The 14,374-nt window shown below is 49.3% G+C and overlaps 8 protein-coding genes across 8 annotated transcripts; 2 read left to right on the top strand and 6 right to left on the bottom strand.

Annotated features, from left to right (window-relative positions):
• Positions 1-195: 195 nt before the first annotated feature.
• N7457_004628 (PTH11-like integral membrane protein) lies at positions 196-1,591 on the top strand (the record flags this gene model as incomplete). The annotated part of the gene is made up of 4 exons (XM_057175673.1): positions 196-393; positions 459-495; positions 551-618; positions 701-1,591. 4 exons carry the CDS (start codon positions 196-198, stop codon positions 1,589-1,591), a joined length of 1,194 nt encoding a protein of 397 aa, XP_057032720.1.
• A 507-nt stretch (positions 1,592-2,098) lies between these two features.
• N7457_004629 (Major facilitator superfamily domain general substrate transporter) lies at positions 2,099-3,163 on the bottom strand (the record flags this gene model as incomplete). Its single annotated transcript, XM_057175674.1, has 1 exon — positions 2,099-3,163. One exon carries the CDS (start codon positions 3,161-3,163, stop codon positions 2,099-2,101), a length of 1,065 nt encoding a protein of 354 aa, XP_057032721.1.
• A 33-nt stretch (positions 3,164-3,196) lies between these two features.
• On the bottom strand, positions 3,197-3,763 carry N7457_004630 (uncharacterized protein; the record flags this gene model as incomplete). The annotated part of the gene is made up of 1 exon (XM_057175675.1): positions 3,197-3,763. The coding sequence occupies one exon, from the start codon at positions 3,761-3,763 to the stop codon at positions 3,197-3,199; it is 567 nt and encodes a 188-aa protein (XP_057032722.1).
• A 1,269-nt stretch (positions 3,764-5,032) lies between these two features.
• N7457_004631 (uncharacterized protein) lies at positions 5,033-5,809 on the bottom strand (the record flags this gene model as incomplete). Its single annotated transcript, XM_057175676.1, has 3 exons — positions 5,033-5,235; positions 5,294-5,408; positions 5,474-5,809. The coding sequence occupies 3 exons, from the start codon at positions 5,807-5,809 to the stop codon at positions 5,033-5,035; spliced, it is 654 nt and encodes a 217-aa protein (XP_057032723.1).
• A 643-nt stretch (positions 5,810-6,452) lies between these two features.
• On the bottom strand, positions 6,453-7,457 carry N7457_004632 (uncharacterized protein; the record flags this gene model as incomplete). Its single annotated transcript, XM_057175677.1, has 4 exons — positions 6,453-7,063; positions 7,117-7,213; positions 7,263-7,328; positions 7,377-7,457. The coding sequence occupies 4 exons, from the start codon at positions 7,455-7,457 to the stop codon at positions 6,453-6,455; spliced, it is 855 nt and encodes a 284-aa protein (XP_057032724.1).
• A 262-nt stretch (positions 7,458-7,719) lies between these two features.
• Positions 7,720-8,772, bottom strand: N7457_004633 (uncharacterized protein; the record flags this gene model as incomplete). The annotated part of the gene is made up of 2 exons (XM_057175678.1): positions 7,720-8,191; positions 8,252-8,772. 2 exons carry the CDS (start codon positions 8,770-8,772, stop codon positions 7,720-7,722), a joined length of 993 nt encoding a protein of 330 aa, XP_057032725.1.
• A 796-nt stretch (positions 8,773-9,568) lies between these two features.
• On the top strand, positions 9,569-11,227 carry N7457_004634 (cytochrome P450; the record flags this gene model as incomplete). Its single annotated transcript, XM_057175679.1, has 1 exon — positions 9,569-11,227. The coding sequence occupies one exon, from the start codon at positions 9,569-9,571 to the stop codon at positions 11,225-11,227; it is 1,659 nt and encodes a 552-aa protein (XP_057032726.1).
• A 641-nt stretch (positions 11,228-11,868) lies between these two features.
• Positions 11,869-12,225, bottom strand: N7457_004635 (uncharacterized protein; the record flags this gene model as incomplete). The annotated part of the gene is made up of 1 exon (XM_057175680.1): positions 11,869-12,225. One exon carries the CDS (start codon positions 12,223-12,225, stop codon positions 11,869-11,871), a length of 357 nt encoding a protein of 118 aa, XP_057032727.1.
• Between the last annotated feature and the right edge of the window lie 2,149 nt (positions 12,226-14,374).

The raw sequence follows: 14,374 nt of genomic DNA on the forward strand, positions 1-14,374 counted from the left end.
CAAGACTTTCTGTTCTGAGCCCAGCCTTACATCCCCGGCACTCTGTTTTTCATAACGGAAGTGCTCAATGAAGTGAAGTGAATCGATTCGAGGTCTGCGTGCTGCCTCTGCTCCCGGCACGATTGACTGATCCTTCTACACTCGCACATACGCTCATTTTACGGCTTGCCTGTCTATATTCGTTCCGTGTCCTCGATGCACAAGATGGTCGCTGTACTTCACATCTTGCTTCCCCGTGAGGAGGACAATGGAGCTTCTCATGGCCGACGGGCATTGGTGGTGACTGCAGTGCTGACCGCTCTTTCCACTCTCGTCGTCGCAATGCGGTTTTATGCGCGGCTGGGATTGATGAAAATGACCGGCCGTGAGGATTGGGCAATTTTGATCTCTCTGGTATGTCCCTTGATCAGCGGCACACATGGATGTATGATCGGCGGTAGCTTATCTCATATGTGCAGGTCTTTTCTCTGATCTATCTTGCACTCGTTGCTGCCCGTAAGTTCAAGATGCACCGGTCAATTCAAGGACAAGCCGCTAACCCGAATGACAGAACTGCATTATAAAATGGGAGTTCACTCATACCTTCTCTCTAGCCATGTTTTACAGCAACAACTTAAGGTACACTTCATTCCTTTCCTCCAAACCAGTGCCTCGACAGCTTTGTCTTTCTGAGCAAAAGCTAACATGGCTTGTTCTTCAGTGCTTATGGGCTGCGATTCCCATGTACAATGCCAGCTTGGCCTTCACTAAATTCTCCATTCTTTTTCAATATCTGCGCATCTTCCCAGCTCGATCCTTCCGCTACGCCTGTTATATAATGATGGCAATAGTAGCCACCTACTCATCATGGGCCATCGTGAGCGGTTTCGTGAATTGCGTTCCCGTGGCCAAATTCTGGAACGACGATTTACCCGGAAACTGCCTTAGCTTCGAAGCCGTTTGGTTCTTCAATGCTTCCATGAACATCACAACCGATGTGGCACTGCTTCTCTTGCCGATGCCACTGCTTTCCAAACTCCAACTCCCCCGCAGCCAGAAGCTCGCTCTGATGGGCATTTTCGCCATTGGTCTCCTAGTCGTGGTCACCAGTATCCTGCGTCTATCCAGTCTACGTCAAGTCGCAACTAGCACCGACACATCCCGTACGTACTCGGTCCCGATCCGCGAAGATCAACAGCTAACCGCTGAACCAGACGACAACGTCGCAGCCTCCTACTGGACCGCAGCAGAATGCAACGTAGCCATCATCTGCTCCTGTCTCCCTTTCCTACGACCAATCATCAGTCGCATCTTCCCCAAGCTCTTCGTCGCAAGCAGCTACAATCACTACAACGGCACTGGCACCAAGGCCCAGGCGACTAACTTCACTGGAACCCGCACTATGACACGCCATACCCAATTATTCACTCAGAACCATGACAAAGACTACGATCTGTACTGGATAAATGTCAAACCGGGTCCTGGGAATAAATCCGGGAATCACTCCAACCACAGCTCACTTGGCGGTATCGAGGTCACTACTGAGATGACCATTATGCAAGAGACTAAGAAAGAGAGTACCAGTGAGCGGAGGCTGGTTATGGATGCTTGATGACGTTTTTCTTTTCATTTCTATGACTGTTTTACGATGGTATTTTTAGGTGGCTACTTCTCTTTCGCTTTGGGGGCTTGGATTTGGGTTTTTGGGGGATATGGGTGGTTTACTGACATTTCTGTCTCCTTTTCTTCATTTGAATTATTATACTAGATTTAGGTCGTTGTTACATTCGACGATCATGAGAATTTATTAGATCCATTTTGTACTGGTTCCATTTAACCATAATTGAGACCTTGCTTCCTCGGGATTGAGCTGATGCTTGATCCTTCAATCTCTGATTGAGACGATTACCCAAGAGAACAAGTGATAGGAATTTGTATATAACACTTTTTGTTAAAGATTTTAAACGAGGGCCATGTCATCATTATTGTCTTGTCAAGCCAGATAGATACAGCGTACAATATCTGACCTAGGAATCAACCCGTATGATGAGACACTACCCCATTTGGTCCTTGACTGATATATCGAAGCATACAACGCTCATGATCCACGGCAAACCAATCAAGTAACATGCTCCTTCTCCTCCTCCTTCGGAATCCTAACCCAAACAATCGTAATCAAAGCCGCACACAACTGCGCCGCAAGCGCAAACCACCAAATCGCACGCAACCCATCAAGCCCAATCTCCCCAGACGGCCCACTATCAACCCTCGTCCCAATCGTATCAGCAACACTGGTAATAATTGCCGCCGAAAGATTCTGATTCGTGACCAACAAAGCACCCGCACTGCCCTGATACGACCGTTCCACATTACTAGTAATGAAGATCGAAGCCGCGGCAAAGGCAAGATCAGGCCCGAATGTCACGAGTGAAACACCCGGGAATGAAAGCGCCCAGTAGCTCGTGTCGGCGGTTTGCGGTAGGAAGAATGCAGATCCGAGTGTGAACGCTAGCATTGAGACAGTGTAGATGTAGTGACCTGGGACGAGATGGAGGGTTCGTGCGACGATTAATGTTGCTAGAACGCCCACTAGCGCGTTGGGAATATGGTAGAGCGCGACGGTGATCGGACTGGCGTGTTGGATGCGAAGCCAGAATTGGATTGCGTAGAATTGCCAGCAGCCGAAGAAAGACCCGAAACCCAGGAAATACGCAACCATGAGCGGAGTGAAGCCTGGTGTGCGCCATAGACGGTTTGGGATGAGTGGGCGGACGGCGTTCCGTTCTGCGAAGAAAAGCCCTACGAAGAGTATGAAGCTGATGATGATCAGGACGTATGTGTATGGCGGCCAGGAGGCGACGGGGCCTTGCGTGAGTCCGAAAAGTAGACAGACGCAGCCGCCGGCTGCGCAGAAGCCGCCCGTATAGTCGAATTGTTTGATTGATGGGGCTTCGTTGCCGGCGATGTCGGCGGTGGGACGGAGAGGTGGGATTGCGACCCAGGCTGCGCTGCATAGTAGTGCGCAGAGAATTGCGTTTGAGCCGAAGATCCATGGTAGATGTTGGTACAGGGCTCCGCCTTGGATGGCGCCGAGGGAGAACCCGAATGGGGCGGTTGCCGCCATTGCTGAGAATACGCGGTTCTTGCGGATCCCGGGTGTGTAGACGCGGCCGAGAATGCTCATACTGCCTGATACGAGGATGCCGATGGAGAGACCTTACATGGCGCGCGTGATGAAGAATAGAACGTAGCGGGATGGGTGGAGGGTGAATGCGCCTATGACGTTCCACACGGCTAGCCAAGCGAATGCTCCAACCATGAGAAGCTTTGGGGGCATCAGGTCTGTGAGGGAGCCGGAGATGATGACTGATAGGCCGTTGGCTGTGTTGAAGGCGCCGACGACCCAGGGGAGCTCGGTGTTGGTGATTCCGAGGGCTTTCTTGATTTGCTCTTGCGGAGCTAGCATATCACCCAGTAGGAAGGAGAAAAGCATTAAGCTTGCTGAGCAGACGAAGATCAGGAGGAGTTCCGCTGTGAAGGTTGGGAGCTCGGACGGGATGCCTTGCTTGCTGCGGGTTGGAGATCCTGATTCTTCATCGGGGCTGTCGGCGTGACAGTGGGCTACCGAGATTGAGGGTCTTCGATTTCTCATATGGCTTGCTATATCCAAGCTGTAACTCTCGTTTATCTCATGGCCGATATCCTGGATGGGGATATCTTGAAGAGTGACTTTGCCGATGATCTTCCTGCTATCCATCAAAGGATCCGGGGCTTGTGCCAGCATTGCTGGGGTTGAGCAGGTGCTTGTATAAGAGATTGAGGAACGATTGGGAGTAGGTGATGAGTTTTCCTCCTGGCCTTCTTGGGGAAGGGGAGTTGGTTTAGTTCCATGCGAGGTGCGTTGGTGCGGGGGTCTGCACGCGCGTGTGATTTCTCATATGACATCCTTGTCAGCTAAGATAACTACTATACAAATGCGACAAGGAGTTAAAGCAAAGAAACGTAACCTAGAGAAACATTCAAACTGGCAAGACGGGAATCAATCAGGCCGTGGAGTGGAGTTGGTGGACCTTCTATTCTCCACGAAACGCAGTCAATATGTGCCCTATTTGTGTACTTTGTACATCATCTCCAATGCACCTATCTGCAGACATGGATCGATCAGAGTGATTGACCTCCGTTTGATTTGTCAGGATGTTTGGAAGCTTCCACCCTAACAAACCGAGGGAATATGGTTTCCGACGACGGTTATCTTCCACGGAAGATAAGTTTCCCATGAAGCATTGTGATTGATGGATGCCACAATGGAGCTATTGTCCCACCGAAACTTGCCTTGAGATATCCCAATGCACTCTTAGTTTAGAGGAGAAGCGGGGGAAGTGGGAATCAAACATGAGAATGATGGGTAAGATGCACGAGACTGGCGGGCATATGGAGTAGCTTCGACGGGGTTCTGCATCTCGGAATGCCAGATAACACAGTGCTTGTTCACTGTCTATCACTGTGGTCAGTTTCAAGCAGTTGAAAATCGATGATTTGATGACGCTTTGACTGTCTTCCAGCTTCGTATTCAATCGCATGCACGGGCTCAACATTGTAACGGAATTCGGATTCCGAGGCCAGAGACGGCGCAGGAGAACGACTTCTGGTCATGTCGGAGTTGTTTTAGTGCGTAATATTCCACATTTCCATTCTGTATTCCAGAGTAGTTGGAAATTTCCGAGGATAGAATGTATCTGCTAACTCGCACTCCCCCGGCCCTTCTCTAGATCAGTATGACCGAATGGAATTGCAATTCAATGATACTGTTCATCATTTTGATTTCAATGACCACCAGTTTCCTCTTTCGAGTGCTGCACCTATCAGGTATTAAATTTTCTTGATCATCTGTCGCACTGCATTTGTGCAACGTCAGATTAAGCATATCCTCCCCTTGCTTAGCAGGTACCACATGGATGATCTACTTAATTCTCACGCTTGCGCATTGGCTGAAATATGAAAATTATTATTCTTCATTCCTCATGCTCTATTCATATGCTTAAGTTATAATTATCTATTTACCAAAGACCTTAAGACGATCCTCAAGGGGAGCGAAAGTCTTCTCCTTGGGCTCAGAGGTAGGAACACCGAAGACCAGCTGGGCGTCCAACTTCCATGAGGCGGGGAGGTTCCAAGTCTTGGCAACCTCCTCATCGATCAGAGGGCTGTAGTGCTGCAGGTTAGCGCCGAAGCCCTCAGACTCAAGAGCAGTCCAGACTGGAGATGGTTAGTCGTCATGGTAATTGAAATCCGACAAACGGAAGGAAGTGCATACCGAGGAACTGAGACATAGCATTCGACTCCAAAGCGAAGGGGTTGAACTTGTCAGCGTAGAGAGCAAACTTCTCCTTGATAGGAGCGAGAGAGTCAAAGGCGACGAAGAAAAGGACCTGGATCAGTTAGCTCCCAATTCGCCAGTTCGGCGGTAGATAGAGTCATAATAGGACAAACGCACAGTTCCGTAAGCAGCGCGGAAGGACTCCAGCTTGGGCTTGGTGGAAGTCTCGAACATCTCCTTGGGGACGTGGCCGGCCGCAACCAGGCCCTCCATGATCTTAATAGTGATATCCCACACCTTCTGGTGCTCCTCCTTCAGCAGGAGGACGACGCGGGAGGTCTGGGTGTTGAAGGAGCTGGGAACGTGCAGAACGGAGTCCTGGACAATGCGCTCAATGACATCGTCAGAGACAGGGCTCTCAGCCTTGAGGCCATAGTATGAACGGCGGGACTTGACCAACTCCAGCAGAGTGGCGGTAGCCGGGTTCTTGAATTCGGGTTGAGTGGAGCCCATTGTGAAGGTAAAGGGTTGAAGCGTGGGGAGGTGGATGATTAGTAGTGGAGTGAAGTGGTATAGAATGATTCCAAGTAAAAGAAAGAGTAAATGGCTTGAGATGGGGTTCTTATACATTCTCGGAGCCATTGGATCCAATAATCGCGAGATCTCCTTGTTAACTCTTCCGAGGGGCAGTCCTTCCACCAAACTCCATTTTCGGAGAAAACGCAACTGGCAGCCAATCACAGAACCGGTTTACACCGGAGAGACGGAATTGACAGGCTCCGAGATCTATGTATAAGCAGGCTAGTGAATATCCACCGTCAAGTGCTGGAAGATCGCGAGGCAAATTAATCAGCCTGTGCATTTGTGATCGATGCCAAAGCATTTTCTCTTCACCACAGCCTTCTGATTGGTGCGCAGGTGGAGTGCGGAATTATTCCTGTCATTTGGCTGGATGTGATTTATTAATGTGCATTCATAAAAGATTTCAAAGCCAATCAAATTGTCAATTTCAGGGACTATCGCAATACAATTCAGGGTCCTATCTCACCATAGGTTCCAACTTCGATATGGTAGCTATCCAAGAGGCAAATCCCTTTCAAGATGTCAAAACAAAACAGTCAACTCTCAGTTGTCAGAACTAGATGGCGTATCGCACCTAATCGCAGTTCCAGAAGAAAGAACCAGCAACGAGTCCACCTAGTAGCGCCATAGGTAGCGCCATCTTGACTGCATGGCTTTTCTCCTTCGGGGAAGTATCCAGCGGTCTTGCGGGTAAAGTCTCGTTGCAGTTGCATTCACACCGGCAGGGAATAGGACTGGCGAGGACCGTCACCGTCACCGTCGAACCGTTCTTGTGGTCTGGTGAGGTCCTATTGTCGAAAGGGACTGGAAGATCGGTCGGAGTGATTGTTGTATTTACATATGCGACCATAAGCTCGGAAGTTGGGTTAATTGGTGTACCAGTTTCAATCGGAGTTGAACTTCCGTCACTAGTCGAGACATCGGAGTTGACGGAGGGCTCAGTCTGAGGCACGGTAGAAGTCGCAGCGAAGTCGCCAGCATCAGTCACGATCAAAGTGGCCGGGAAGATCCCCAGGCTGGACTGAGTGCCGGTAGCAGGAACAAGCACCGTGGCCGTGTCGACAGCATGTTTTTGATGAAACGACTTGGTTTCAGTGCAGGTGGCCATGGTAGGGGTCGGAGCCCCAATGAGCGTGCAACCTGAGGTGAAGTCGAATTTGTAGCCCTTGGCAACCATGTCATATGCTATATCAAACAGTCAAGACCAATATTATTTATGAGATCGCGTATATACTTACTGCTGGGTCCATAGATAAGAGTCATATCGGGGGTGAATCTGCGGCAGGCTGGGTGAGACGCGAGACAATTGATTCCATAGGTTGTTGTTCCACCCGTCTGGGGCTTTTGTCAGTACTGAACAGCAGCAAATGGAAAACATACATACCGCGCCGAGAGCCTGGCCACCATAGCCCTGGAAATAATCAGGGGCGTCGGTGACCCATGGGATAGTCTGTATGTTGTTAGATTCTGGATGAACGGTCCTGGCAGGTAAACATACAATTGTCTGGTCTTGGTCCGCGAGGCCAAGAGAAGCCCAGCATAGATGGATCGCTAGAGCGAGAAGATATCTGAACAGCATGCTTGCAGATTCCTAGCGCAATCTCCAGAGAGAGTTGTTGAACAAGAAACCTTGGAAGAATTGCAAGAAATGCAAGAGACGACGCGAGCTTTTAAGACGACGACCAAAGAATAAACAATCAACAATCAGGTTGAGATGGCCAGTGGCAAACAATCGAGAATGCGAAAGAACAATAGACAAAACGGTTGAGGAAAGAACGACCCGAGCTGGCTGACAAGAGCTTCTCGACTTGATATTGTCTTCTTTTGATCTGATTCTAATATTACTGTCCATGTCGCACTGCCCATTCCTGCTTCACTGAGATGGTCCCCCAGCCGCTGTTCTCCTCTAAATCCACATCTCTTGTCTTTCCACTTGCGATAGAATCTCCACTGCCCCAGTGTTGCTCTTCCGTCGGTTTGAATTTATGCACTGCGATACCAACCTCATGCTTTGGCCCAATGGGACACAAAGCTAAGTCATTCGAGTCATCCTGCAGTCGTTGGAACTCCTCATCGCCAGTGAACTTTGATCTTCTACTCGACGGCGAGGATTTGCTCGATGTATGAGCCGTAGGATCAGGTGTGCGCGATGATCGGGTGAGAAGTGGCCGCATTAGAGGGACCGAAGAGAGGATAACGGCGAGGCAGATCTCCAACCCACTGAAAACGTTCACAAGGGGAATGGAGTATGTAAGATCAGCAAAATCCATTGAGGAGAGAGAAGAAATACGGAGAATGCTGATGATGCAGGTCCTGGGCTTCGAGTTAGCGGCGACTCAGTTACGATTCGGTGTTTTGCCATGCAAGTCTTACACTGTTCCCAGCCCGAAGATAATCATCAAAGTCACTTTCTTATATATTGCCAACTGTAGCGTGTACAGTAAGGGCATGGGAATCACCAGAACGACAACGTCGGTGACGACATTGATCACCCCGGTCACCGTGAAGGAAGTGACTTGGTTTCCACATGATCCACCAGGAATAGTCTGGTCCCAATTATATGCAAAGGGTCGACATATCAGGCACCCAGCTAGGATTGTCCCAACAGTCCAGGTTAAGATCACAGCGATATTGACCCAGACCGTTCGCACGACCCACGTCACGGGGAAGATGGCAAGGTATAGGAGCAGGATGGATATCTTCGTACAGCTAAGACTCAGGACCCAAAGGAATTGCATCGGGATGGCCAGCTGCAGCAGCTTGGTGATGGGATCCGGTCCATAGACTTCTGCGATTGCAGTAACATGATCATACCCGACGCCTGTCTGCACCACGCCAACGATGATGACGGATTGCAGGCCGATGGCAAAGATCTGTGCTGTTTCAGCATGCATAGTTGATAGATTTGGTCTCGATCGGGACTACCCACACCGGCGGCAATGATGAAATAGTCACTCGGGGTCCATTTCTTCCGCGCAACATGATGCGCTAATAGGCGTAAACATATAGCGATCACCACCAGGATTGAGAACGTTATCGATATGCCCAAGACCTGCTTTTGGGCCTGAGTCTTTATGGGGAAGATGACAAGCATGTCGCATTCTCGTTGAACTAAAATCTAGCCAGGCAAGAGAGCGGCAGGGTTGAATATGTACTTTGACGCCAACTCAGCTAGCAGGGATGGTCGTATCCAGCGCCATGGTTCCAAGATCTGAACACGAGCAAGGCTCGATGTATCGGCCTTCGGCACTTGTTTCGAAAAGAACCTCGCTTCATCTTTTGGTAAAAGCACCGGCTGAACGGTTAAGTTCAATATATTGGGGTATCCCTGTGCGTATACCTAATCCATCCCGAGTGTTCCGTCCCAAAGAGCCATATACGAGTAATAGCAATTCCCATCAGAAGATCATGACCGAATGCGGGGGACACGCCTGTCAGGGTGACCACTAGCACAAAGCATAATTGTTTAAACAAAGAAACCACTGGGGGATCCGAGCATTGAACGGTGATGAGGACGACATTCATTGGCGGGCCACCTCCCGCTTGTCCACGGTCTGATAACTGGAAGCCCGGCTCTGTTCTGAGCGCGTCTAATCCTGAGCAGACAAAAGTACCTCAAATCGGGCGCAAAGCTAAAACATACGCACAACGACGATCTGGATTCTGGACCACCCCCTTTTTCTCCGCAATATGATATCAACCTCGTGCTTCCAATTGTGGCGTTTTCCAACCAGTCAATATGATCCTTCCATTGTGATCTTCACCATTATAGGGCTATTGACATCCCTTTATATTATTAAGCGGAAATACAAGGCTGGCGCAGGGAGGAAATCCCCTTGGAAGCTTCCCATCATTGGTGACCTGCATAGTTCCCCGATTGGCAGACCACTTTTGAACTGGGACACATGGAACAAAGAAAATGGTCCGATAGCGATCCCGAAGCTGTTCGGGATTATACCAATCGTCGTCTTGAACTCATACGAGGCTGTGACTGAATTGTTCAGTCGTCGCAGCCAATGGTATAGCAATCGCCCCCCCTCGGTGACTATGGAGATGATCACCGGTGCTGAGCCTGGGAAATCGAAGTTTACTCTTATGCACGACTACGATGATCATCTCAAGTTGCACCACCGCATTCTAGCACCTAGCCTCGGTGCTTTGGCCGCCCCGCAATATCAGCCCCTGATAGAACTTGAGTCCAAACAGCTGCTTTTGGATGTATCAAATGCCGCGCGGGAAGTGCCTCATGGGATTAGCACCGATGCCATCTATCCATTCCTGGAGCGCACTCAGTCGAGTGTCATACTAGCGCTGCATTATGGTATGCGTATCCCGAGCTTCGAAGAGGCTATCCTGCATGAGATCATCGATATCCAGACGCGGATAACCCACCTCGCCGCCAACCCGGCTCTGCCGGATATCATCCCGTCTCTGCGCCATCTCCCGTCCTTCCTGTCACCATGGAGGCGGGCAGCCGACAACCTATATGCCACGCAAGTAAAACTGTACATGCGCCTTTTCCAGCATGGGAGAGACGCGCCAGGCTGGAACGCGACCAAGCAGGCAATCTCCACAGCTCTAAAACACTCCGAAGCTGGAGTTCCGGACCTCGATCTTGCCTTCACACTTGCAACATCCATTCAGGGAGGAATGGAGACTTCGCCGCGGCAGCTCTTGTGGCTTTTCATTGCAGCGCTGCATGAACCATCCTTCGTAAGCCGGGCGCACGTCCTGCTTGACAAAGTCGTCGGGCGTAACCGTCTCCCCCAATTTTCCGACCGCCCAAAACTGGCTTTCATTGACGCCATCACCCACGAGCTTTTCCGTTGGCGGCCTATCGCGCCGGGATCTATTCCGCGTAGGGCAGATCGTGACGATGAGTTCGATGGCATCAAAATAAAAAAGGGCGTTACTATCGTGGCTAATGCGTGGGCGATCAGTCGAGACGAAGCAGTCTTTGATCCGGCACTGGGAGATACCCAGGACTTCGTGCCTGAGCGGTGGTTGCGACGGGTGGATTCTGGGGACGAACAATTGCGGACAGATCTCCCACTGCCGGTGTTCGGACAAGGTCGGCGGATATGCCAAGGGAAACGAGTTGCCACGGATGGAATGTTTATGCAGATTGCTTGTCTTTTGTGGGCGTTTGATTTCGAGCTCGCTGATGGGGAAGAGTTAGATCCGTGGGCTATGACTGTAGCAGGGTTTATGACAATCCCTAGCGAGGTCAAACTCAAGCTTCGGCCCCGGGGTGACTGGGTATGTGATGCTATAGGGAAAGAGTGGCAGATGGCAGAGAAAACACTTAACGAGGTTATGGGGACTGGCCTTGATGTTGAGGAACCGTAGAGTGTTAGACTCGCATCGAATTTCAAGTTGCGCTTCATCGCTTTTTTCTGGCGTCTTGTTACATTTCTCATACAACCTTTGGAGGCAGTGAAAATATCCATGCATGCAGGTGGATTCCATTCATTGATAATTTCTGGCTGAAGGATGTGACTGTCTCATACCTCCACAAGAATCATTGGGGGTGTGCAAATAGTATCTCTCATAATAATAGCTGTTCCCTTCGATCATAGCAGTTACTTTCTTGCGGTAATGGCTGTGTATTCTCACTCGGTGCCCTCGCTCTCCAGTCTGTAGCTAGCTTTTGCAGCAGTTCCTTGTGGGTGCTTTCTCTTGTCGCTTCGGCGAAGGCATCCATGGCTGCGGTGAGTCGTAGAGCGTTGTTTTCCTCCCCCCCCTCCTTTATCTGTCCAATAATATCAGATGTGCCTAGCAATGAACGTTCTGTAGTCAACACAAAGGTTTATATCAAGAGCTCTCAGCTCTCGGCTCTCTCTGTCCACCCTCTCCCTATTCATCCGCTGAACTTGGCGGCTTTCCTTGTATACCCTCAATGACAGTTCGAAAGTGATTCGATGCCGTCTTGTGTTCCCCTTGGTGTCGGGTTATGCTATCATCGTGGACTAGCTGCAGCTGCAGCCTTTCTATCCCATTCCCAGTTCCTCCTTTCCGTCCATTGTCGCTTTTTGATCACAGAGTAAAAAAGAAATAGCGCGTTTGTCTTTGGCTGGGTCGGGGAAGGCCTTCTGGACATGATCATTTCTCCCAATCATTGTGGCAGGAACCGAGTCGAGGAAGTTGGCGTTTGGGTAGATGTGTCGAAAGCAAGAAGAGGGATAGGATGGAGGATGATGGTGTGACTGCTTTGAGACTTCTCCAACACAGCCCTGACCAGTCATTTTTCGCACATCATGGTTATGCTCGGGCTCGATTGTGTTTTCTCCAAAATCATCGAACGGTAATTCCTTGAAGAAGACTGCGATAAAAGTGGACGGTGCCATCACTTGGATGGCAAGGTTGATTTTGTTTTCAACCAGGTCAAAGCATCTAGAGATGCTTTGAGTTAGAAAGGGGTAGATAGAGCAGATGAAACAGATGGACTCGGATTCCCTGAGCATGACATTGTGAAGAGCAGGGGTCAAACAACAAATGTTTTGAGAATATCGAAAAAGAAGCGAGAGAGGTGAATGGAGTTATTTGATGAAGACGAGAGCTCGATGAGCAAGTCGCTAGAAGTGCCCAGGAGAACATGGGAAGGTTTAATGCTCGTCGAAGGAAGCATTGTTCCCAAGTTGGAAATGAGGAAAGAGGCACGTGGTAGGAGTGAACGCCGGACAACAGTCTCAGGTCTGAGGAATATTGACGTACATTCTTCTTCTACTGTTCTCTTTGGGTTTGATTTGGAAATTCTATGTCGACTGTAAGCAGGCATTCATTCGGCTCTCTTTCTTTTGCTTTTGAATTGTCTTTACCCTCCTCGCACTGACATTGCAGAACCCTATAGAGGAATAATGAGTGATCCACCGAATGTTCCAATATTGAATCCAGCAGGCGAATATCGTCTGACTACACTCGATATATATCCATCACTATATGTTACAATGGAGCAATATAGGCCGTGAGGTGCCTTGAAAAATCTGCGGCAACTGACTTTTACTCCATTTTGGAATCCGATGCCTTTGGAGACATATACATTTTACCAGAACGATATCTGCGTATTTAGACCTCATGTGCGAAATTAATCATAAGAAGTTATGACTCGTGTCGTCAAACGAATCATGAGTATCCATGAATCATGCTCATGAATGACTCAGGTAAAACACAGCGTCCCAGCTGGGCTGAAGACCAAGGTACTTTCAGTATTGCGATTGCCGCAAGGCTGGCAACCAGAACCACCCGGTGTAGCCGTGGGGAATATCGTGGTCGGAAAATTTACTCTATCTGACACACTCCCAACCCAGACCTGTTCCTGCAGCCCGGCGACTATGAGAGGTTCCTTGTGTGGGGTCTCATTTCCCACTGATGTCAGCTTCTGGTCAATATGGCCAAAGTGGCAAGATTATACTCAAAGCCTTCCGGTTTGATGTTCCTTTGACTTTTAAGGGTCACATAGCTGACATAGACTTATCGCAACCCGGGGCGAGAAAAGAGTAGAGTGAGGGGGTGAACCTGAAGGACGGGGTCGGGTGTTCCTAGAAGAGAAGGTGATAATCTTCCAATGTTGGAAGAACTCAAAGGTGGGGACAGTATACGAGGGCAGCCTAAATACATACGGAGTCCCAAAGACTATGGATGGATGTAGTCTAAAGCTTTAACAATTTTGATGGCCTCTGACCTCCTATTCATTTTGACCTCCTTTAAAAGCGATGTCGCGGATCCGTACTCCGTATATGCGTGTGATATATCAAGTGTGTCGAATTTTTATCGATGTTGTATGGGACGTTGGCTCTTCGGCCGACAAAGGATCAGGCCAGAGGGATGGCTGGTTTGAGATTAGCGTAGCGTATGCAGGGCGCTAAAAATTGCTCTACACGATGTCTTAGATCTGTTTGTTTACGTTTACAAATCGCTCTTATGTGGAGCACGATGGTTCCTTATCTGACCGCTACTCAAGGCGTTACCCAAAGGCGTACCGATATCAACAGTCGAGAAGTTGAGAAGAATCATTATCGATCTGCTTTAGAAAGGAGTCACATACAGTAAAGCCATCAAGCATATCGCATCTCTTATCTTCGGTGTAGGGAGTGTGCACCAGGCAATCCTTATCGTGCATACAACATATGCAGCATCGGGATTAATTTGGACCTGCATACGAAGTACGCCTAGAACATACTAGACTCGTTTGCCACGTGCTTGGGCGTTGGACCTAAACTAGATTGAAATCTGACCATTTTTCCTGTGGAGAATCCCTGTTGACAAAACGCCTACACGTGCGACGTGCAGTAGTCGTGGATCTCTCGGGCCAAGTCTCCTGCATGGCTGAAAATTCATTATGTTCTCTTAAGTCGACTACATATACGGACTAATGGGCCGGTCATGGGGATCTCCGCGGAAAGCGGCCATGATTCGGCCCTAAAGTAGTATTGAAAAGCATGCGATATGAAGTCCAGGTGAAAATATCTGGATTGTCGCGGATTTTCCTATTCAGGA

The sequence above is a fragment of the Penicillium paradoxum genome, assembly GCF_028828445.1.
Source record: "Penicillium paradoxum strain IBT 22861 chromosome Unknown utg000004l_segment0_segment0, whole genome shotgun sequence".
Lineage (NCBI taxonomy): Eukaryota > Fungi > Ascomycota > Eurotiomycetes > Eurotiales > Aspergillaceae > Penicillium > Penicillium paradoxum.